The sequence below is a fragment of the Seriola lalandi genome, unplaced genomic scaffold, assembly GCF_002814215.2.
Source record: "Seriola lalandi dorsalis isolate HSWRI2012SDOR001 ecotype SW California unplaced genomic scaffold, Sedor1 jcf7180002054912, whole genome shotgun sequence".
Taxonomy (NCBI): Eukaryota; Metazoa; Chordata; class Actinopteri; order Carangiformes; family Carangidae; genus Seriola; species Seriola lalandi.
Genome location: NW_019525464.1, coordinates 760,983 through 785,741, shown reverse-complemented (window position 1 = coordinate 785,741; position 24,759 = coordinate 760,983). Strand labels below are relative to the sequence as shown.

General features: G+C 40.1%; 1 protein-coding gene across 2 annotated transcripts in view; it reads right to left on the bottom strand.

Moving 5' to 3' along the window:
* Positions 1 to 24,759, bottom strand: part of LOC111673149 (aryl hydrocarbon receptor-like) — a 31,699-nt gene that overhangs the window by 5,831 nt on the left and 1,109 nt on the right. For both annotated transcript variants that reach the window (XM_023430822.2, XM_087169748.1), the window contains exons 2-8: positions 17,123 to 17,313; positions 3,060 to 3,166; positions 1,723 to 1,812; positions 1,132 to 1,246; positions 905 to 1,032; positions 541 to 743; positions 280 to 389 (exon numbers count right to left, since the gene is read on the bottom strand). In XM_023430822.2, coding sequence (XP_023286590.1) covers positions 280 to 389; positions 541 to 743; positions 905 to 1,032; positions 1,132 to 1,246; positions 1,723 to 1,812; positions 3,060 to 3,166; positions 17,123 to 17,313 — 944 coding nt within the window. The remainder of the gene's footprint in view (positions 1 to 279; positions 390 to 540; positions 744 to 904; positions 1,033 to 1,131; positions 1,247 to 1,722; positions 1,813 to 3,059; positions 3,167 to 17,122; positions 17,314 to 24,759) is intronic.

The following is a 24,759-nucleotide window of genomic DNA, read 5'->3' as shown; positions in this document are numbered from 1 at the left end:
GCTTCTACTGCCAGGCTTTTAAATACACACACATTTTACACACAAGAAAACAGGCAGTGCAGCTTTTTAAAACTATGGAATCAGCTGTGACAGATACTCAGATACTTTCAAACGACAGCTGAAAACCTATTTATTTAACTTGACTTTTAATTAAGTCTCTCACACTGTACTATTCTTACTGTTTTTATTTTCATTCACATATTTTGCATTTGCATCTCCGTCAAACAGCAAATAACATTAATATTTAAAGTAGAAGTCATGTTGAAATTGCCAACATACTGCGGATGTGGTTGTCGGCGCAGTACATCATATCAGCTGCGTGGATGAACTGGTAGCCGGAGCCTTTCATACACAGTTCAGTCTCTGAATAGCCCAGAACAATCTTCCCCCTGGAGAGAGAGAGAGAGAGAAAAAAAAAACTTGAAGTTTGTGCAGCTGGAATAAGAAATAAATAACAAGCAAAATATGCCAATAGTCAAGCTGGAAGATGGTGTTTTGAAATGGAGCATAACAAAGTCAGAAAGGGAGAATCTGTCGTACCTGCTATCGATGGCCATGGGTGTGAAGTCCAGCTTGTGCTTGGTTTGAAAGAGGAGCATTTTCGCTCTGATCTCCACAATCGACGGAGGCTGAACAGGCATAGCGATGGTGAACAGTGCCAGCTGAGGTTTGTTACATGTCCTGTTGTCCCTCAAAACACTCTGGCCGTGGAGGTACTTCAGACGCCCCTGGAATTTCAGAGCCTGGATCAGGGAAGAAAAAAATAAGATGTAACATAGCAAAAACATGTGTTTTAGTTTGTTGAATTGGCCCCCAGTATTTAATAGGAGCTGCATCAGATGTTGTTGGATCAGATGTCATTATTGGCTATTTTTGACAGTTTAATCTAAAGTATTGTATTAACCAGGAAGCCAGAGGAGTTGTCCAGGAGGCAGCGGAAGCGACACACGAAGCCCCTCTCCAGGAAGGAAGAGTTCTCTGGGGGCAGCTGCTCCGGACTGTACATCACTGTGTTACCACAACTCTGCAGGACTGAGAACACAGAGATAAAAACATGTTTAAAACTTGAATTTAAAAAAAAAAAAAAAAAAGCTTTATTTTCCCATTCATAAGCACCAACATTATACACACCGTCTCCATCCAGGTCAACAGACGGGGGGTTTAGAGCAAAGTGGAGCTGCTGTCTGAACATGGTTCGGTCGTCAGTATGGATGAGCTCAAACACGCTCTGGTGAACCACATCTGACTGTGGGCAGAGGAGGGAACACAACACTTTATCAACAATTCAATAACTTGTGGACATGAGGTGTGTACCACTTCAGGCTGCACTAAACCTGGCTAAGCCACGAGTGTTTAGAAACATACTGAACACATGAAACGACTCAGTGCTCAGTATTGGTTTCATAAGGAGTTTGATCCTGTTGTCAAAACCTGTGGGTGACAAAATGACTACGTGGAAAAATGCACATGCTTCCATATTCTGCGTGGTTGGATGAAAATGAGAATTATGTGAATCATGAGCTATCGCCCTCACAGACACACCAGCGCTCCCCACCTCCTCTTATCACTCCTCTGTTGATTGTCACCGACATGAATTCAAAGGAGGAAAATACCAACTGTTAACAGCCACATTTCAAGTCTAAGAGGGATGAAGTATTTGACATTAACAAAAAAGAATTTTGAATCTAACATTAAAGTGCTTGAAGAATGCCAGCAGCTCACCTGATGGAAGCCCAGGTAGTCCTTGATCGTGGGAGAGGTATAAAACACCAATCCCTCCGACGTGATCACCATCACAAACCCGTTCAGCGCCTGCACAGGAGAACAGAGAGTCAGACAGCAAACACACACACAGGTTCCTTCAAGTAGCTTTAAAGTGCATGCACATATAGTGCACACATGCATGCACAGCAGTTATCAGGACACAAATACCCCAAAAATATCTCGTCTTATCTGACAAATATGTTGTTATGGGATATGAGTGCTAGCAGGCGAGCAGTGAAAGGTTAAACTGATTTTATTCTGGATTTTATTTCCACATGCATCAAATAGTCATTAGTGTTTGCTGCTGTCAGAGGACACTGTTTATCAGAGTTTACAGTAAACAGGGTCCTCTGGTGGCAAGGTCGGCTCTGAATATGTTTCCACTAACACAAAGTGAAGGGAAAAATTGAGAGAAAATAAACAACATAGACCAACTGATTACTGCAGATCAGCCACAATCCTCAGAGGAATAAAAGCAATAAATCTGACTCACACAAGATGTTTTTATAATCCACTTTTCACCAGTTTTTAATAGTCAAATATTCAGTAGATATGGATAAGTATAAACTCAAATTAGGTCTCATTCTGTCAAAATTAAATATTATAAATAAAATCCATTTTTCAGTTTGTGCTTTGTAAATCCTGCTGTCTGCTTATAATCCACAATAACGTCAACAGCTGCTGCTTCTCAAAGGTCCTTTTGTATAATCACCTCCTGTTGTGATTATTTTGCAAAGCAAAGTGTGAAAAGTACGTGACAGGTGATCGTCAATAAACAAGGTTTTGTTAAAAGTCACAAAAGCATGGCCGGGGCTTTTGGCAACAGGCACCAAGGTGAGCAGCGTCACCTGTCACAACTTCCTCCTGGATGGATAGACCTGGATTAGCTCGACACAACACTACCAGCGTGCAAATAAACAAAGCCTGACTAGGTATTTATGCACCTGCTAGCCTCAGGCTGCTCAGTAATCAATCAGGCCATGAGACTGTGTCCTCAGCCAGCAGCAGAAAGATTCAGTCAGACTGTTTAAAGGTGTAATTACAATATTTTTTAGAGTGCCTGGCTTTAATTTATCATTATGACAGCTGGCGGTTTCACAGGTGCTGCTGGTTGGAGTTAGAAATAAATCCAAAACACCTACAGGTAAGACTTGCTGCCTGCTGTAAAACCAAAGTCCTAAACTTGCTGTGACAGTGTACAGAGGCGTTAGAGGCAATAAATACTAAATGTTTAAATGTACAAATGTGAGGCTTTAAGATGCATTTACAGCTGTTAACTCATTCCTGTCTGGTACCTGGAGCAGCAGGTCCCCTTCAGAGAAGCCCGCCGTGTCCACGCTGTTCCCGTTGTGTCCGTTCAGTCCAGGAAACGTCAGACTGCCGCTGCTGTTCTTCGTGGTCGCTGCGCACAAGGTGAGAAAACAGAGAGGAGGAATCAGCAGAGGTAGCATTAACATTAACATGAAAGAGGTTTTCAGAATTTGAAGCGAGGACATAAAAATATCCCTCAGCTACATCGACTTTGTGTGACTGACAGGGATGTAAGAGGGATTTAAAGTGATGAAAGGCCTCGGTGGTTCACGTCAGACCCCTTGCGGATGTTAAAAGGAATATTCAGAATTGGTTTTTTTTTAAGAAACAGAAGTAACTGAGATCTGGGAACTGAGTCACAATTGTACTGCATGAGAAACTGATTGTGCAAAAAATCCACATTTCAACCACATTTTCTGAAAGACTGCAAACACACACAACTACGGTACAGCAGGTCAAAGTTGAACCATTACTTAGCTCTACAAAACCTCACTGACACTTAGAGGCTGGCAGTTTGGATCGTCAATTGAACGCTCACCTTCACTTTCACTTAGTTTTAATAATTTGGTTTGTAATATATAGTTAAACTGTCAGACTGCTTCTCCTGCTGATTTACTTCACTCTCTAATGGTAGACCTCGTCTCCTGACCTTGAATTATCTGTTGGATGTTTAATAACCAAGTGGAATAATAGTCAAAGCTTCAACAATAACAGTTCTTCCCTGAGTGATGTCCTTTGTTGGGCATTGGTGAGTCCTGTGCTGTTTCACTGATGGCATTAAATTGTCTTTTTCAAAGTCATTTTTATTTTCCAGAAATGTTCAAATAGGCCAGTTCACAAACCCGCACTTTAGTCCAGCAGCCTTTATTATAATAATAAATTCCTCCTGATGAAATGATCTGAAATGCTATTGTTGGATGTTTATTATTCCACTCATGTTGAATCAGGGGATGAGCAGGTCACTACAGTTAATTTCAACAACTCTATTAAAAACTCGCGGTTCCAAAAGTGACTCCCTGTGAATTTCAATATTATCTGAACGTCTTTTCTTAGGCCGGCCTCTTATCAATCATCACTGACGCTAACGAAGTTCAGAGCCATAACCACATGCAGGCAGTACTAAGATATAAATAATGTCTGACGTGTCATTGTTGCTATTCCACTGAAATGAAGTACATATATTTGCATTATTTAAGTCATAAACTACTGCAGCAAAGTTATGGAAGATCTCTACCCTGATCTCTAAACTGTGACTGGTTACAGTGCATTCAGAAAGTATTCAGACCTCCATCACTTCTTTCACATTTTGTCCTGTAGGCAGCCTCATGATAAAGTTGTTTAAATCTATTGTTTCGCTCATCAATTTACACTCAACACTCCATCATGGAAAAGCAAAATTTTGCAAATTCCCTGAAAAGGAAAAACTGAAATATCTTTCAGGTATTGAGTGTAGATTGATGAAGGAAAAATTAATTTAAATGACTTTAGCATGAGGTCTGAATACTTTCTGAATGGGAAATCTACAATGGGTCCTTTATATAGTTAACCTGGCAAAATGTCAAATAACATACACTTTGAGAGTGAACTACATTCAGCCTTTATTAAGTCCTCTGATGAATTAAACAATTGGGTCACGTTTGAATGGAAATGTAATTGTATACGTCACTATAACATACTCCTTTCCTGTGACTTAAAGAACCTGATGTAAAAGGATACCACTCGCATTCATGTGATTTGCCGAGTGTCAGACACATGGCAGCCAGAGAACAAAGACGGATTAGACAACCATTTCCAGGTAAGGGATTAAGAGGGACTTGGCAACGTCTCTGCTGTTTTTTTTTTATATTAGGGTGATGTGTGAGTGTGATAAACAGATAACCAAAGCTCCAGTGTGGGCAGATGTTTCCCCACCTAATCAAAAGACAGTCTGCACCAAGTACAATGGTTATTGTTCCTACATTTGCATCACCTGCTAGTTCTGTATATGTAATCACCTCACACCCACCGTGTCATGTCACGTTTAGATTTCTTCTCAAATTCTGAAAAGTTGTATTGTGAAACATGAGAATCATTTTTCATATTTATGGTTGAAATGGTTGAACACGTCTGTGCTGCCATTCACAATCCCGAATATGATGCAAAAATATGCAAATAAAAGTAGAAGTTGGTTAAGATAACCCTGCAGCAGCAGCTCATGCACTTCGTTCCATTGTGAAACTGGTTATCATGAACAAGTCAAGATTTATCCTGAATTCTTATACATGCTTGTATGACGGTTAAATCCTGTGAAGGACGGAAAAAATAACAGAAGTATACATAACTAAATAAATGAATGCAGAAATAAACAAATTAAACACATAAATAAATGCGGAATAAATATATTTTGTTAATTTAGTAGCAAGCTAAAGCTCCTGTGTATCAGTCAAGTCAAGGCAGAAGTAGTAGATCCATCTGATCGAGCACACCAATATAACCAATCAGGCTTTAGACTGAGGTGGCACTGCCTACCTAATTAACATATGGTCATTTATAAATAAATAAATGTAGCATCTTTCGTTACCAAAATGTATTTATTTTGCATTTATTTGTCTATTAAATGATTTATTTCTGCACATTTACCTATTTATTTATACTTGTGTTGTTTTTGGTCGTTCATAAGCTGAATGACTGAATGACTTTGCTCAGGTGTGATACCTTTTGCTATGCAGACTGCATTCTCACATCCCTGTGTCCATTTGTGGATCTATAAATAATCTGGATGTGAGATCATGAGTGCGCAGCAGAATAAGCAAAGCCAGCTCTCTGGCTTGGTCGAGCTTCAATTGTTGGTGCCTGGCCAGAAGGCAGGTTTTCTCATTGCTGGAAAACTGATCTGGCAGCCTGCATATCCGCACACACATAACACATACACAGAAATAACACACACAAACACACTCGGTCCTCTTGCATCGGTCCCTGGGGGGTTTTTTGTAAGCAATAGCCGACAAGAGTGCTTCCCTTATCTGGACGGCCACTACAGGAAAATCCCAGGATATGGCCTCTCCCACCCCGTCAGTCCAGTCCTGTCACGCAACTTCTTTAAGGAGGGAAGGGGCCCCTGAACGCTCCCCTCTAACACGGATACATAGGCCGTCCCCACCCCTCAGCTAGAACTCACACAGCGTTTACATAAACACCCTGACCTGCACAATCACACATCCACCACACACAAAGCTGCAGGCCTTTGACTTCTATCAGCATGTAGTGTGTGTTACATGAGCAGCCCGGCAACACTGTCATCAGAAGCTATCAGACAAAAATGAATACATTTTTTAAACTCATGTTGGTCTTGAGTCATAGCAGGTAAAAAAACAACAAACAGGAAATGCAGGAGACGGATCGGTATTAATATAGAAAACAGAATCGCAGCCCTGAAGCAGATCACTAAGAACTGGCTGAATCCCTCATGTCCATCAGTTCAAAGATGCAAGGTAACTGTAAATCTAAGAAATGGAAAGAATAACTTATAGTTAAAAATGAAGAGACAAAGTATAAAAGTTGTTGGTTTAAGTGGATGAGATAAGAGGCCATTCATTAACTTAGGAAATTACTTAAAAACTCAGAGAATTTACAAAAGAGGTGGATTTTGGGAAAACCAGTGCACACATATTTCCAGTTATCTTCAGTTAAAATACGTTATCTTAAAAGGTCCCATATCGTCTAAAGGTCTCTGTCCATGTGTAGTTTGATTATAGATCAGGTCTAGGTTCTATATTAATACTGTGAAAGTATCAAAGCTTCAGTCCACAGAGAAATGCACACAGCCTGTATTCAGAAACTGAGCCTTAAAACCAGCCGTCAGGACTTCTGGAACTTTGTGATGTCACAACAAAGCAGTCACCAAGCCCCGCCCACCTGGACCCACCATCCAAACTTTGCAGGATTTGGTTTCTCTGAGTGTTTACCTGAAATTTCCTACAATTTTAGTTGATCACTTGGAAAACAGTCAGCCAATCAGAAGAGGGAGTCAGAGCCTCCTCTCTACTGATTGGCTCACCGACCTGTTGTTACTAGAGCTCAAGAGAGAAGCCTGAGAGAGGAGATGTAAAACTACACTGAGACGGTTTCTGATTCTTAAAACCTTCTTATGGATCAACACTTCAAATAAAACACAGGAAAAGTGTTAAATACGGGACCTTTAATAAATAATAGAATAATAATAATAATCTATATCTATAAGGGAGAGTAACTATATCCATGAGCAGGTATGAATCTATGTATATAGGTTACCTACAAATATCTGTGTGCATCCATGTGCATATGTTTAGCTGAATATGTAATTACTCTTTTTGTTCCTTCCAACCTTCCTGGTTGTACTAACTTATGAATTAAGTGCAATAAAAGTAAGTAAAAAATTTTATTTAATTATATAAATGGACGTGCACACACATAGTTGATTCTTCCTGCTTCAGCCAAATATACCAACAACTGTAGACCATGCTGCTAAACCCAAATCCAGATAATCCAACACATCCCTCATGTATTTCTTTTTCTCTACTCAGCATTTGCGTGAGTAAGTGGGCCTCTTTGTGGCCGTCTGCTTGTTTTCACTCTACTTTACTTCCCCAGAACTCCTCGCGCCGCGTTCCTCCTCCTCCCCGTCTTTTTCCATCGCTTACAGCATTAACAGTTTATTGCGCTGTGCTTTGCGGAGCTCCTCGTGTGCAGTTAACGGTTCTCCACGCCGCTGCAGGAGAGGGATGTTTAATGATACTTGTCCAGAGCTTGACCAGAGGCTGGAGAGACATTCCTGTGAGTTTGTGGGAGGCAGCGAGGGAGGAAAACCACAGATTCCCACTAACATCAAACACAGACGCTGCCTTCACAGAGCAGGAAGGGGGGTGTTGTTCATATGTGATCAAAATATTGTAGCAAAAATAATTTTACCAAGACTGCTGTACCGACATGATTTAATGGCCTCTGTGTTTCCTCAGGCCAGGAAACACTTATATTGACACTGAAGTCAGATGTTTTCTTTTGAGCTGTTCTGGTGGTGTTGGGGCAGATTTATATGGGAGTTTATGTTTGATTGATGCACCGCCATCTAACACTAGATGGATGATTGCATTCACTATACCTGAAATAGTTTACATTATTTCATTCACCTCCTGATAGAGAGGGATCATCAAGGGGAGAAGGTTTCCAGTGGTAATGTATTTGCTGGATCACAAAATGCACATTTGTCTGGTACTAGTCTTTGTTCATCAGGGTCGACACTGACACGCTGCTTGCTCTGGAAATATGTAGAACTACTAGAAACCCAAGCTGACACCTCACTTTCTGTGGCCACAACCTAGCACACATATGTACTCTGTAGTTTCATGTTTGCACAGGTGCAGACTCATTCCGTTGTCATGTTATATTGGTTTAGGGTTGTATTATTGCAAAAAAATAGCTGTATACGTTACATTTTTACATATAGTTTATTAACGATTTCAGAAAAATGTCAGTTTCCTCTTCATGCACAGAACTTAAATGTGGACATAAACGCTGTTCACAAGTATGAAACTGGTCAGAGTTACACCTCAGAGACTCCATCAGCCTGGAAAAGAAGCATCAGTCCGCTCTTGTTCACCTGCCAGCTCTCAATATATTTACTGTACGATTAATTATTTTATATTCTTGCTTGTAAATAAACTACAAAGTGATAAAAAATACATTTCATCTATTCTGGAAAACAGAAAACAACATGGGGGGATGGGAAGTTCTGGCATATAGGAGGCTGCTCTATGGTGGAGCTGCCCTCAGGTTAAGTTTTACATGAGTCATCTGATGTGATATGGAAATACCTTTCTATCAGTCTGTGACGGGATATCACTGTCTAACAGATACAGTTTTCTTCTTCATTTACTTATACCTTGTTAGTCTCACTGTGTGGTGACAGCTAACTTTTGCTGCGATGTTCCCAAACTATCCAACAATGCTTGTCAAAATCCAAGATGGTGGTATTTGCAATACAATCTATGCACACCTAGATAGAAGTATGACTTGCCTTTGACAAACGAGAGTATGTCGCACTGTTGGTTTGAACAGTCATCATACCATATTTAGCATTATACATGCTTATGCAAAACATTTTACAGCCAACAGCTTCTTCCAAAACTTTCAAATTGTTTTTCAAGTCACGGTGTAATCTGACACCAAGAGAGGCTCCGTTTCAGCATCAAACTATGGGTTCCTGTTTCAGACAACAGGCCATTATAGGATTGGTGAAACACAGAGAGTGCTTTTGATGCAAGATTCACTTCAGGCAAACATCCCCGTCACTCAGGGGATGAGGCAGCCTTTAAAGGATTTGACGTCTTTTCATCATGGGGGTAATTAAGAGAAATCCAAGAAAAACGATAAAAACTATGATGGGCTGGAGTTTTTCTACCTGTAATCTAACCTGAGTTTTCAGGTAAACAAGTCAGAGTAAAATAAAGTTTGAAGCACTGAATATTGAGGAAAAAAAGCACAGACATAGCTGGTTAAAGTCATATATTCTGGGCAGCATTTAACATGTTGGATGGTATTAGAACCAAAAAATATATAAAAACTGGAACTGAACTAAAAAAAATAAAAAAACCTTGAAAACCTGTATGTTGAATTAAAATAACCTCTGTAAACAGTATCTACTTTAAAGTATCAGCATACACACTGAAACTAAGGAGAGTAAAAGGAAATGCTGTCACGGGTTGGATGCCTGCCACATTCAGAGAGAGAGTATAAAGCATGCCAGCAATGCATAGGGGAATATTATCTTGATTTGAAAACATTTAGTTCCAGTAGATCCTGTACAGAGATCTCTGTTCTCACGCAGATGTGCAGGAAAGGGCAGCGCTCGCAGCAAGCAGCAGCCAATGAGCTGGGTCACTCGGTGCATAGGTTCATCCTCCCATCAGTCTTTTGATTAATGTCCCCGTTTACTTTCCATGACTTTAGGGTAAGGAAACGGGCTTAAATTTTTTTTTTTTTTTTTTTGTGGTTATCAGACAAGAGTGTCATGAAAGCATTTCAAGGAAAAGAAAGAAAAGAGCAGCTTTGGAGGGAAAACAGGTTTGCAGAAGCAGCCCGAGGCTTGTTATGGATACAGGGGTACTGCTAATCTGCTAATAAGAATGATGGAGCTAATTGTGGGATTTCAAAGGGAGTTAGGAAGTACAATTTAAAATTACATGTTTTCGTACAGATTCTTTTTATAATCACAACACATATAGTTTCATTGGTATTTTCTTCTTTGACTGACTTTTCTTTTCGTTTCCACACGTTTTGATGAGCAGACGGAGGGTTTGGTGTTTAGTACGGTGGCCCTGAGAGCTCAACGTTCTCTGAATTTGCATTGTGTTTTCTTAAGTTGCAGTGCATTGAGCTCTCAGGTTCACTGTAGTTTAGGGCCCCAAAAACACTTGAACCTGCAGGTTTGAAAAGGTTTGTGTATTGTAGCAAAAAAAAAAAAAAAAAAGACCTTGATGATGGCAAATCAAAATAAACAGATTATACGCTATTCAAGACACGTCGTCTGTTTTTGTGGTGGTGGTGGAGTCTGGGGGCATCTGTTTTATCAGCACTCTGAGCTATTTTTGGCAGTCCGGGCTCCTTTTTATCTGCTTGAAAAGTAATGCCATCAATTTTGGACTGGGCACACACACACACACACAGGGGGGAAAAAACAACAACAACAACAAGGGCAAAAAAATAAGGCAAAATTCAGGTTGATGTTTTAGGCGTGCCTCACGTATCACGTCGCTGAAGACGTGATTCTTATCAGTCTCCAGGCGGTAAGTCAAAGTTCTCCGAAGGCGACAGTCTGAACCAGAAATACCGACTTCACCTCCTACACGTTTGTCTAACTTTAGCCCCGGCAAATCAGATAGCGTGTGCTTGGATGTTGTAGCTGCTGGTAGATGGAAACGATTATAAATGCTTAAAGTCTGGAAATATATGCAAATTATAATCAACACAGCCAGTTTACTGTCCTGAATAACAATCACAGTTTATATTTTCAAATTCCTTCCAAACTCTGACAGATTTGAACCATCATCCTTAAATAAATGTAATAATACATCTTCTGTGTTTCTGATCCCCACAACCAAACTCTGAGTGGGACGACAGCTGATTTTGGTTCGGCTCATAAACAAACAACAGCATTTTTTGGAAGACTCTAAATGTCACAGAAAGCCTTGGTGGGCGAGCTCGGCTCTGGCCAACGGGGGAACAAGAAGAAGAAGAAGAAGAAGAAGAAGGAAAAAAAAAAAAAGGGGTTTGGGTATGAAGGGAGATGTAGTGCTGTGGTTTGAAGCTGGAGAAACTAAGAACAAACCTTCCAGAGAATGGAAATTGGAAAAAAAAAAATGAAAACATGATTAAATCTGTCTCCCAGCGGTTGCTCGCATTCTCACGATATACTGAAAGGCGAGTCGTGAATCAAGAGCCAACAGGCAGCTGCTGTCACCACAGTAAGATGTCCTTCTCTCACATAGTATGACACTGACTTGACAGGTGAATTATACTGAGGTTTTAAGGGTATGTACAAATTAAAAAAAAAAAAAAAATCCTCATAATGAACCCACCAGGATTCAATAATAAACAAAACTGGGCTTCCCTGCACTGATCCTAAAATGTTTTTCTTACCTCTTTATTCTCCTGTTACACTTGTGTCATGTACATGGGTTTGTGTGTACACGGTTCAGACACTCAAATACCAAATTATATTGAATTACAGCACATAATATGGTGTTACCACATCAACTGTGATTGCTAACAGGCCCTGGATGTTTTCAATGAGCTTGGAAAGCCAGTCCACATTTTTCTCAAATTTCTAACAGCGTCACACAAATATGTCAGCAGCAGTGATCCACAAGCCTTTCAAAATATCCTGCGATGCCTCATAAAGTCACGCTATGAGGCGAACAACCCAGCTGACCCCAGCGAGATCTGCCATTTTTTCAAGGCCACCGTGAATAGCTTGTTTCGCTATCAGGTCTGTAAATCTCTCTTGCACCCCCCCCCCCCCCCCCCCCCCCCAACACTGCTTATGTTTATTCTTTTCTCTAAAGCCTTTTCTTTTACCTAACGGTTTATGAGATCTTTATCTTAAATCCTAGGCACGTCCCCACTTGAACACCCATCCCAGGCTTATGTTTTGACTGGGATAACCCCCGAGAGTCAACCTTGGTGATCTCGTTTAGATAGACAGCAAAGTCTCTGTGTTTTGGGAATCCAAAATGTTTCATCTTATCCAACTTGATATAATTAAAATCAGGGCTGAGTTTAAATGATTTAACTCCACAGAGTTTCATACAGAGTGGAACTTAAGAGCTTATTAATACTGCACAGCTGTTGAAATGCAGTTCTGTGTTTGCAACTTTAAGCTATTGCTCTCCAGTGTATAGATGTCTTTAAACACATCAGAAGAAGAAGTTGTAATACATCCTATGAGCAGCGCCACATCTTCAGGGCAGATTGGAGGCTGCAGTGAGTTGCTATCGGAAATGGCTAGCTGGTTAGTGTGCTAACTTCAGTAGAAGAAAACGTGCTAGAAACAAGAGTTAACATTGGTGTTGCTTTCCACCTCTGGAGACAGCTCTTGGAAATGAAGTTTGATGCTGAACTCACAACACTTCTTCTAAACTGGTAAGTAAACAGCTGTTCATGCTAGTGTTAGCTATGTAGCAATAGCAAAACTTAGAAATAGCTCCTTTAATCATTCTCCACCGATACATGGACGACTCAAGTGCTGAAAAACAAAGATGTACTTATGAAACATAAAATGAGGATCTTCAGTTAGTCATAAGCTTATGGACACATGACTAATGACCTTTGTGTTTGAAGCATGGTCAGTAACTTTGTCGGACTTGTACTCTGTGAACCACAGGAGCTCTACAGTAAACACTGCTCCTGTGACTTTATTATCTCATAAAGGTCATATGGATTAATGTGTAATTTGAAGGAACTCTGATCCAGTGTCTGCGAATTCAACGCCTTGGTTGGAATAAAGAGAGAGTATCTTGACTTACTAAAGGTGACTGAAATTAGGCACAACAAAACCCTGAGATACGCGATCGTGCAATCCTATATCCCGCCTAATAACGAACAACACATTTATTTTGGCTCCCAAACAGCCAAGTCACGAGTACAGACCAGATCCTGTTCAGCAGGGCTTTTATAAACACTCAGTGCCAGTGCCGACAGGTTGAGGGTGACAGGCTGTGTTTGCTGCCCGTAAAAGCATTTGTGGACTTTCTGCTTTAATCCACACCCTAATGCACTTTCATACAGGGGACAGGCATTTAACCTGCGTTGGAGCTATTCTTGTGGGACGACTATCGCTGGTTAATCTCTGATCACTACTGTTAGCAGAGACTCCAGTCTGCAGCGTTAGCTACAATTTACTGCTCAACCACAGAATTATGCACAATTACATTACATAATTACCGGTTACGTTTCCTTTCTCTTGTTCATCCACACGTGCAATCTTTCCCTTTTTTCTCTCCTGTTCTCTTTCATTCTTTCTTTCTTATTTCTTTCTTTCTTTCTTCAAAGAGTCGAGGTTTAAAATGACTTTTAAACATTATTATCATCACTTAATTAATTTTCCATCCCCTAACGAGGAACCCTGGTCACCGCAGACAGTGCCAGACAGTGTCTGACCCATTTTTGTCTCAGTTCAGGGGGAGGGGCAAGAAGAAGAGTGTTGACCCAGATGTGACCCACATCACCGTGTTACTCTGAGCCTTGACAAACTCATAAGCCACAGAAACCATGATAGTCTCACCTCATGTGTAAAGGCAGTGGGTAAGCAATGCAAGGTGCAGCCCATATTCTTGATATGTTAATGTGAGTGTGCTGCTAATTGCAGTAAGCACAATGTGCCGACGTGTTAGTGTCATTAGAGGCTCTGTGAAGCTCTGATTATCAGTTTTAACATGGTGATGCAAATGGATGTAGGAAGCAAAACCAAGGATATTCTGTTGGAGACATGCATCAAATTTATCTCGTCCATTGTTTTCATATTGTTGAATGGTCTCTTGACCACAACTTCCTGTTCTTCCAGCTAACAGCCTGCTAACAGCTACTGATTGCATGCTTTGTCTTTCTCTTGGAAACCAATGAATATCTTGAAGTGGATGGGGCGTCTTCAGCCAATAACTAATGTACTCTGCTCCCAAGCACTGAAACATAAATATTATTAAAAGGATCTTAAACATCTAAAAAGAAGAAAAATAAAAATTACAGACCCTGAAATTGTCCGTGACTGTCTAAAGAGAATGACTAAACTTCAAAAAAATCCAGATTTCAGTGTATTTCCAGAGAACTTTCCAAATGAGATCAATGCTCTACAAAGAGCAAATGCCACTGCAGTTGTTAGCGTTCCCCACAGCTTTAATGTTTATTTGTGGTCAAAACTCCAAAATCTGACACAAGACTCAGTTAGCTGGAAACCGGCACTGCATTCACAAGCAAAACTGATTAGGGATGTCATTTTTTCCAAAACAACTGCACATGAATCCACCATTATCGCAGCAGACTTTTGAATCAGTGCTAACATTCAACAAGAATTTCAGGTTTTCTATGTAAAGAACAACAAAATTATTTCGGGTGGGCTGCCTGACTTTAGAAACAGGGGCAGTTGACTCAGTGTTGCAGAGAAAAGTAGTTTCATTTCACTTTTCTGTGGATGTTTATTTTGGCAACGGGACTTTGGTGCAGGGATGTTCTTTGCTAGACCTTTGACTTGAGTGCTGTGGGTCAAAGTTGGGACAGAGGGAAAAGAAAGGGAGTTACTGTAAATGAAGATGGCGGTATCATGTGATTGGTGAGGGACACAAATTTCATGTAATCTCAGATCCTGTTGTTTGTATGTCTGAAAAGGATGACCGCTTTCTCCTCTGCTGAACATCTTTTTGCAGTATGTAGTTTAAACACTAAAACTATGTATGCATGAAGCCAGGAAATTTGCACAAACAAATTATACATGCACGAGATTAGGAATGCAATCTCACCTCACCCTCTTTGCATAGGTTGTCCGTCTGTTTGCATGAGCTGCAGCATAGCTCTTTTTACAGTACAGGTTCAAATGTGAGAAATGGCATGTGCATAGTTTTAGCGTGTATGTATCATTTGTACATCTGGCCCCAGGTGTTTGACATGTCTCCACTGATATTTCACATGTGCTGTCTATCTATTTATACAGTAGAGGCAAACCAGGCAGAACCTGCCGTGCATGGATAACTACTTTTTATGATTTAAAGCAATTTATTTTAATTTATGACATATCACATACCTGTAATGTAGCTTTCAAAAGACTAGAGTTGCATAAACTGACAAACTTGTCCTCTCTTGATAAAACACATGTTGTCTATGAATCAAACTGTAGAAATCAAAACATTTGACTTATGCTCCCTGGAATCCATTAGCTGCCTGTTATGAACCAATGCAAACCCATTTAAAACAGGTAATCGAAGCCGAGGGGAAAGTTTATCACAAGTTAAAAATGTCACGTTGTAAACACAGGTGTGCAAAGTTTATGGAAAGGACTATCTGAAATGATTACACGATGGCGCAACTCCAGCACTTCGGCCTATCTTGTCTGCAGAGCAACAAAAAAAAAAAAAGGGTGTGAGAACAAGCAGCGCTGGAATGTCACAACTCCTCTGACTGCACGTAACACATCCATTCACACTGAAAGCAAGTTGGCAAGTGAGAGAATCAGTCTGCAGCCATAAACTGATTTATTGATTTATGTTTTCCTTTCACTGCATTCATAATTTCACTGGGTTAACACAGCTAGTTATGTAAAAACTGCCGTTGTAATAACAATACATGTTATTGTGCTTATTAGGTGGCACTGAATACATTAGAGAAGGATAACTGCCATAGTGTAGTAGCACCCTCTTAAACAAATATATCGTAATGGAAAATCAATACTAAGATGTCTAATCCTGATGATTTCATGGTGTTGGAATGCTTTACTTCACTATATTTCTTGGGGGAAAAATTCTTTGATTAAAAAATATAAAAAATCCTTGCTAGCATAGTAGTAAACCAAAGCCCATACAAATTATAACTCGTCAAAGCAAGCAACTTCATTTATATTCTGCTGGTTAGTAAGATAGTCACTAATCGATGTGAGAGTCACATGGATTTGTATAAGCACCACAAAGGTTGAACAATGCAGCGACAATGTACCAAAAAGCAACAGAGACCAGACACATAAATTTTAACGTCAGTGACGCCAAGAGGCACTAAAGCAACTTACTCAGCAGCTCGTCTGCCAACACCTCAGCTAGTCTGTTTCACTCAAAAGAAAACTATCATTTGCAGGTGGTGGAGATGTTATGTGCGTGACTCACACATATAATGGACTCACGCACATGACTCATCAGATTTCCAAAGACAAACCAGGGTGCCTGCAAGTCTAATTAACTTAAAGTAAAGACTTGGATCTTAAAAAAAACATTTAATTACACACACACACACACATATACGTATATATATATATATATGTTTTGTGACTATTGTAGGTGCTGCTCGGTGAGAGGGTGGAGTAAGGTTGCGAGCACTGAGGATGTGTTGTTTCCTAAAACCAGATTCCTGCATGCTTCTCATTCCTGCCTCAGCTGTCAAAGGTACTGCCAGTTTATTTGCATGTGTTGCTCTAAATTCACTTTCAGCTCCAGCAGTGTTAAGTGGTGGTATGACTCTAGTAACTGTCTCAAACCTTGTTTTTGCAGGTTATGACTCCATTGTCTGTGAAGACTTTGCAACAATGTGCAAGCCTTAAAATGAAATTTGGTGCCAATGGAACAAAATGTTTCCTAGGAATTTCAATAACATGCAATTATTCTGAAGCAGCAGTTACCGTATGTCAATCTAGACCGCGGTGTCAGGTTCATATAGTGCAATGTCGAGTGTCAGAGCTGCAGAACGGCTTATTAGGATTTGATTCCCCAGGTCCATGTCCTGTCTCATTTGCACGGACAGTGTTTGACATTTTAGAAAATCTTAGGTAAGACATATTCCTCACCTTTGAAGTAGCTCTTGACCCTCAGGTATCCCACACTGAGGCGAAGGACTGACAGCTTGTCCAGACGAGAGCGGACATCCTCGGAAAAGGGCAGGAGGTCCGTCAGGCGGTCCAGCTCCCCGTTCAGCCGATCCCGGTGTCGCTTTGAAGGGTTTGATTTAATGACTTCATTGCCTTCAGAGACTTTCTTTCTGTGGGGCCAAAAAGGAAAAAAAACATAGCTGGTTATTGATGTGTTAAATATGCTGATTGAAAAAGCCTGTCATTAAGAGTGTGTGGACCAACACTGAGGCAGTTCAGGCCTGGATAACCGGCCCTGCCAGGCCATGGCATCTGTTGTGGGGTGCAGTGTGACATATGCCAATTAAACATGAGCCATATTAACTTTTAGCAATGCTGCAAACAGCTTCAGACCTACTCAGAGAAACAACAGGCTGTCATAAAAGTTACTAATAAATACTGCAGTTCCTCTGAGTCAACATCAGCTCCATTGTTAAGCGTGTTAAATACAGGAGTGCTGTAGCTGCTGAATGCCAACACAATAATCATTATTTTCATTTAGCTTGAAACAAATCAGTATCAGTCCGCTTGGCTCTCTATAAAAGAACAAGTAGAAACTCCCCAGTCCAGCAACAGAAAGTAGAACCATGCCTTCCCAGATGATACTGAACTGTGCTGCATAAAAAGTTCTCATGGGACTGACTTTTTGTTTTTTTAAACATTTTTATGCCAGGGCCGTCTGAATGCTGTACAAAGCTGGAAGTACCACACTGGGAAATGAACCCCAAGTGTTTGTGGTGGTGGACAGAAACTGGCTCTACATAAAAAATAAAAATAAAAATAAAAAAATCAGGAAAAGCAACACTGACAGTGAGAGAGAAAACATCTTCTTGGCATATTTACCTTCTTTTTTAGCCATTTTCTCTTCTTGGTTTGGCACAATATTTATTCCATAACACATACAAAGTTGTCCAGTTAAAGTTAGTTATGAGCCAATATTCAATAATTTAGATTATTATTATTATTTCCCACCATATGCAATGTTTCCATAATATCGATTTTTTTTTTTGCCCTGCTAATGAGTCTGACCCTGACTTTACTGCTTGGCTTACTGTGCATGAGATAAATAAAACTTTGAACTGCTATTTAGTGGCAGCGTCACTTATTACCATACATTATAAAATGTAATAATATATAATTATATCATTAAAAATTCAGCCTCCTGAGAAAATATAGTATATCATGATATTTGGGCCGGACAGTTGCCCAAGCCTTGTGACAGTAATGAAGATAAACTCCTGGTAAGTTACGCTGCTTGAGCTAATGTTAGCTCACAGACAGACAGCATGAGCTACTTAACATCCCCGAATCCTTAAGGTCTCAATTAGGAGCTATTAAGGTTAATAAGTGTAAATCAATTATGTTAGTTGCCTAACTTTTTAACTGGGAGATTCTCACATTCAGGTTGGACTCAACAACTACCTACCTATAGCAGCTGTTAACTACCAATCTGAAAGTAAAGTCATACCATGCCCGAGACTGTTTATCTTAAGTGAGATGAACCAGTCTGTTTGGTCTTATTGAAGGCAAAAAAAAAAGAAAGCCAGTCCACTCTCTATTTTTTTCAAACACGAAAACAAGACAAAGTGGTGTTTCTCTCTCAAGGAAACAATTTCCAGTCCAGAGTAAATAGTGCAGACAGCAGCACGCAAAATATACAAAATTACCACAACTCATTCCATTGGCTATTTATGTAGTTTGTCAAGATGGAATCCAGTGTTTTACCGTGACAGCGGCTTTATTTGCTCCGCTTGACTTTCTCTTGACCACCCATGCTGAAAGCACAGAGCACAAACTCACGAGGCTCGCTGGAGATACATGTCATTACTCACAAATCAGACACACATGTTAAACCGGGAGTGAAACCAAGTGTCAGGGAAAGGGAGCAAATTGGGACGGCACACGACACCGCTGCTGTCGTCCCTCCGCCGCACACCTGCTGAGGAAAACTCAGAGCGGCTCACAGCTTTTAAAACCCCAACAGGCCTCCGGTACATTCAGCGGTAAAGAACCTTTTCGGACCGTTCAGAACCCACCCACATGAAAATATGTGTCAGCTCATTCCTGTCAGGAACAAATAGATAAGTCTCAAGAGTATAAGTATCTTATTATGACAGTAAACCGAAGGTGTGGCAGTATAGATATTCAGATACATGCAGATTTATGACTTAACTCAAAATGAACTAATGTAATTTCCATCGTAACTAACTTGATGATGTATTTGTTTACTTAGTTTGCCTGCTCCCTCAGGCACATGAGCATCCTCTCTTTCTCTTCTCCCTTTCTCCTTCCTGCCCCCCACCCCCAGGTATTTCTGCCGCCCGGCCTGGGCCTCGTTCTGCTCGAGGTTTCTGCCTCTTAAAAGGAAGTTTTCCTAAACCCTGTTGGGAATTGCTGGATCTCTTTAATCAATATTATAAATAGTAACGTCTAGTCCTCTATAGGAAAAGCGCCCTGCAGATAACTTGACTTGAGCAGGAATCATCTTACAAGTTTAGTCTAGTTCTAGTAAAGTGCTTTCATCCCCTAATTGTTGGGAATCAGTTCTTGGATGAATCTGAATTCTCTCTTGCAGGATTGGGCATCTCTATCACCAAGCCAGCCTCCCTGATGTACAGCTGTGAAGTTGCATTGTGCAGGAGGAGTGTGGAGTCTGATGAGGTTATGTGACCCAATTTGATAGATGAGGTATTGATAAGCAATGTTCCCCTTGATGTTGCCAAACCGCTCTGTCAAGAACATATCTTTAAGCACTAACAAAAGCTTGCACAGTGAAAAATAGCATTGATTTTTATTAAATATGAATTATTAAGGTTAATTAACTTAATTGGTAACTGCTGTTGTTATTTCAGATCAGATCAAACATGGCTACCATGCAAACCCTGAGCATGAGACTGACAGTGAACTTCAGTCACTGATAGTTTTAATGTTCAGCATACAGCTGTTTAAACTGGCTGAGACCCAGCTTACTCTCCAAATCTTTAGGAGGAGGAACGAATCAGTGTTCTATACTGGCCAATTCTAATCACATTAAATCACTTGGTTTCAGCCCTAAAATGCATCAGAGTATTCTTAACATCAACAGCTATTCCAAGTCAACTACCGCTGTAGCATATCTGCAGTTTCAAGCTTCAAGCTCTCTGCCGTTGCCTAAATTTTTCTCTTTACCGAAACTTCGGTTAATGACAGGCTATTAAATTTCCTCCTCTGCCACTGAATAGTCTGCAGGGAATAGAGCCTAAACTCAATTGCTGGCCACAGACCCGAGCTGTACCTTCTCAGAAACGAAGCAGGACTGATCTCACTCTCGAGAAATGCCTCGCGGAGACAAAAGCCAGCATTCAGAACCATTTTTTCCACCTTGATTTGCTATGGATCACGGGGTTGAGCTGCAGACATCAGGGCATTCATTGTAGAAAAGGTTTACCTCATTCATTGATTTCTATTGGGATTCCTTATCTCAACAGTGAAAGGGGGGGGTGGGTTCAATCTAAGACATGAACCCAAACACCTCTGCCCCAGATATAAGGCCGCCCATGTTGCAACCAAGTCTACTGACACACATTTGTCTGCTTAAAGAAGATGAAGTGTCCGCCACATCCAGAGGGATGACTCATCGGCTCACAAGTATGAAAAGTGTGCTTTTTATACGCATGTTTGACTGCAGACAAACAAAGACTGCAACTTTGGAAGTGAGTTTACAAAAGCAGCCTCTGGCCTTAGAGAGCGCTTTCCAGACAGAGAGCTCATACAAAAACATGTGTTGTACATAAATGTACAAGAACAAAGAACATGATTGAGTTACAACAAGAGCAGTTCGATCGTAAGGAGCTGAGTGGCAGCAATTATTGTTGAACATGAACAGTTTTGCAGTCGCACAAACGTAAAGATTTCTGACTTAACGCTCATGCCGGGAGGGAACAAAAAAAATCACTCATGTTCACGCCACAGAAAATGGTAAAAATGCTGCTCAGTAGTAAAGCACAAAACAAAATTAAAAAGCATCGTGAACACACAGAAAAAGGCATCGAGGGCAGATTCAATCTGAGGCATCGCCAACAAATGGCTGAATTTGCTAACTCCAGAGGAGTTTCAGAGACGTGAAAGTGGGGTATTTAGCTCTGTTCTGGAGAAACTGTGGACTATCTGGAGACACAGTGGAGAATTGGATGCAGGAGTTTCTATGAGAAGACATTTTTCATTTTTTGGGCAGAGGGAGGAGGTGTCTTATAGGAGTCCACTGAAAGTACCATCCTCCAGGAAGGAGCAAATCAAAAACTTTTTCAGAGGCAGTCAGGTTTGTGCCAAAAGTTTTTTTAAAAGCTCTAGGGCTGGAGTTTGTTTGGGCTGAAAGTTCTGGCGTGTGTAGTCCTCTAGGAAGCAGCCTCTTCAGCTGTCTAAGAGGTGAGGGAGGGAAGCAGTGGTTGCTTCTATCTTATTATCACACATGCAAAGCGTTTTATAACTTTTAGAGATAGTGCTTCACTGTACTGAGATATATTTTACATCATATTCATTTAGCAGGAACTTGGACAAGAATATGTGTTTATGTTTTACCCTGCTCCACCATATAAGACATAATGAATTATGAGACTAATTAAAAACCATTACAGTTTTCAAATTTTAATGAGATAATAACATAATAAGAAAACGAGTTTTACTTGAGGTTAGGGCTATTAAAGTTACTTCAGATCAATATTCCATTCAACACACATCATTTACTGTAGATGTTATTTCAAACTCTGTCTTTGATGGTAATTCTTCCAGTAAGAGTGTTAGACATGATAAAAAAAAAAGTGATTAACTCTTCTTTGAAAATAAAACAAAGGGCAAAGAACAAAGGGTAACTGCGTAGGTGTTCACCAAGAGTGTTTTGGCGTTGTGCCACACCTCTTATCAGCATGTCTGCCTGCAGTTGGTTTGTGTGTGTGTGTTTGTGTGTGTGTTTCTCACAATCCCTTTAGATTACTATGCAAAACAATATTTCCTTTGGTGAAGCATATTATCCCTATTATCCTATTATGGATACCATTGCTTGCTAAAATAAATGGCCACATTATAAAGTGTATAACCTATAATAAACTTATGATCCACAGTGTTAGGTACACATTCACACACATTACCACTTAGCACCCTGGAGGGCTTTTAATGGGCCCTTTACAGTATAATTAACCCATATTTTCAAGATGACTATTTTTCACAGCAACATGTAGCTGCAGTTAAAAAGTAATAATGTACAGGGGTAAGAAATGATGCAGCAGGTTCCAAATGAATTTACTCTGGTGTTACTGTTTATTCAACAGTGCTGCACTGCAAGTACAACAGCAATGTGTGAAAAGCAATGCAATAAATCACTGTCACTTCTTGCTGTTTGGTTGTCAAACTGAAGGACTACAGTAGCGTTATAAATGTGGGCTTGTCATGAGAGGATGGTCGCCAATTTGGAACTTGTGAGTTCGCATTTTTGGACGTTAAGTAAATGATTGAGTGTTTAAGTGGTTAAATGCATGAGAACAATGTTGCTTGCAAACTGACTAAAAAAAGGTTTGCTGTGAGACTGCTGGGAGACTTGTTCTCATTTGCAAAGTGGTGCATAGAAAACATTAAATAGGTACTTTTAATAACATAGTTGAATTCATGGCAAAGCACACTGGCAGCACACACAGAAGGAATCTGGGTAATAAAACAGAGAATTTGGATGGCCAGATCTGCCGTGGAATGCCCTTGTTGAGTGACCACAGCTTTTTACAGTCAGCCTCAGTGGTGCCTTTGTGCAGCGGAGCCCAGCTGGGCCGTCCAGGAAACCTCAGTCCTCAGTGCTCAGTCCCACATCTTCAGAAACAGACGTCTGCATACAGGCCACCTCTTTATTTTGGGATTTACACTGGGAACAGCCTATTCACACTTACTACACTCTGATTTTAAATCATTGTAAAATAGAACTGCTACTCATTTTAAAGGCATTATTACCAATTTGTGTTTACAATTACTTTTGTAAACAAACTTTTACTTGAGTTAAGTTTGTTGTCTCGTGCTAATCAGTATCAGTCAATTTAAAAGTAATGTTTGGACCCCATCCTGTGTTATGAATTGTGATGGGGGGCAATTAGAGGTTTAATTACAGATTACCAGAAGCTATCTGCTCAAGTGTCCCACTTACTATATGTATGAAACTTTGGGTCACTCACAGATGTCCAATACTCACTCTTCTTGCTCTATTTTGGTCTCCACCAACTCCTAAGAAAAACATCTGGAGCCAATTGCACAAAACACCTTAAGTTAAGATTTCCCTTGAAGTCTGAGTTTTAGTTTCTTTAAAATAAAAACACCCTAAAGTTTTCTCCTTGAGGTTTCCTTAAAATGTTCACTGAAGTATTTAAGGTTTTCTCCTTATCTTAGTCTTAAACTTAACTTAAAGTCGGTTAAATTGTTGCACAAAAGACCTTAGCGACCAAAGTTCACCATGGTGAAGTTCCTGTCCAAACAACGGGAGGATGAGATAGTGGAGAGCTTCTTTAATGTTACTCCTATCCCAAAAGCAACAACAGGTATCACAAGTGCTAATGACAGCAAATTAGCAGTCTCCATGGAAACAGTAGAATTTTACCAGCTGTAAAATATCTTTCATTGCTGTAAATAACTTAACAACACCCTTAAGTAACTACCTCAGCTAAGGAGAAATTAAACCTTAAGTGTCATACTTCTGTAGAAAACCTATGGTGTTTTGTGCAACCGGCCCCTGGCCTTTTAGCTGCTAAATGGTCCAGTGTCTGTCTATTGTTTGGGGCTGGGCCAGTAGTGTACAATGGGTTTATCGGAGCTTTTGTTGCCGAAAAAAAAAAGCTGTTAATGAGGCTGATGATGGTGGAAAAAACAAAACAATGACGTGAAAAACACTAAAACAATTCATGAAGCCGAAGGCGATATCAGAAACAAGTGATAATCCTCTGTGGGTTTGTCACTACAAGCAACTCTTTTCTCATCACACAGTCATGTGATCTGTTGTTTATAGAAATACATTGATGAGTGCAGCTTTAAGGAATTTACCCAACTTGCGCAGGAACAAACCTGAAGCTGATGTGGAAGCAGGATTATTGCAGCCACGATTTTCCCAAAAATGTAGTTAAAATTTGCACTACAGAGGTTCTCCTCTGTGTTCTGGCATAATAGTTTCCTCTTGTAACAGGACAAACTGCTCACCTGGACTTTTTATTATTTATCGAATTAATCTGATCCCTCAAAGTTTGTGCAGCTCTCTGTATATAGCCACCCAACTTGCACTAATGTACCTCGTATTATGGTATATCATATTACCACCATTGTACAGTGCATATTCAGCACATGTATAGCTATGGGTGTATCTATCTTATTAGCTGTTAAATAAATAAAGTGGTGTTTTAAAAGTAACACATTTTCCTCAGAAATGTGTTGAAATATAAAGTCCAAAGTACAGTCTATGAATAAATGTATTGCCTGGTTCTCTGAGCATTAAACTTAAAAAAATAAAAAAAGTCAAGAAGACAAAACAGGTGGGGAAAAAACACACAAACACACACACACACACACACACACACACA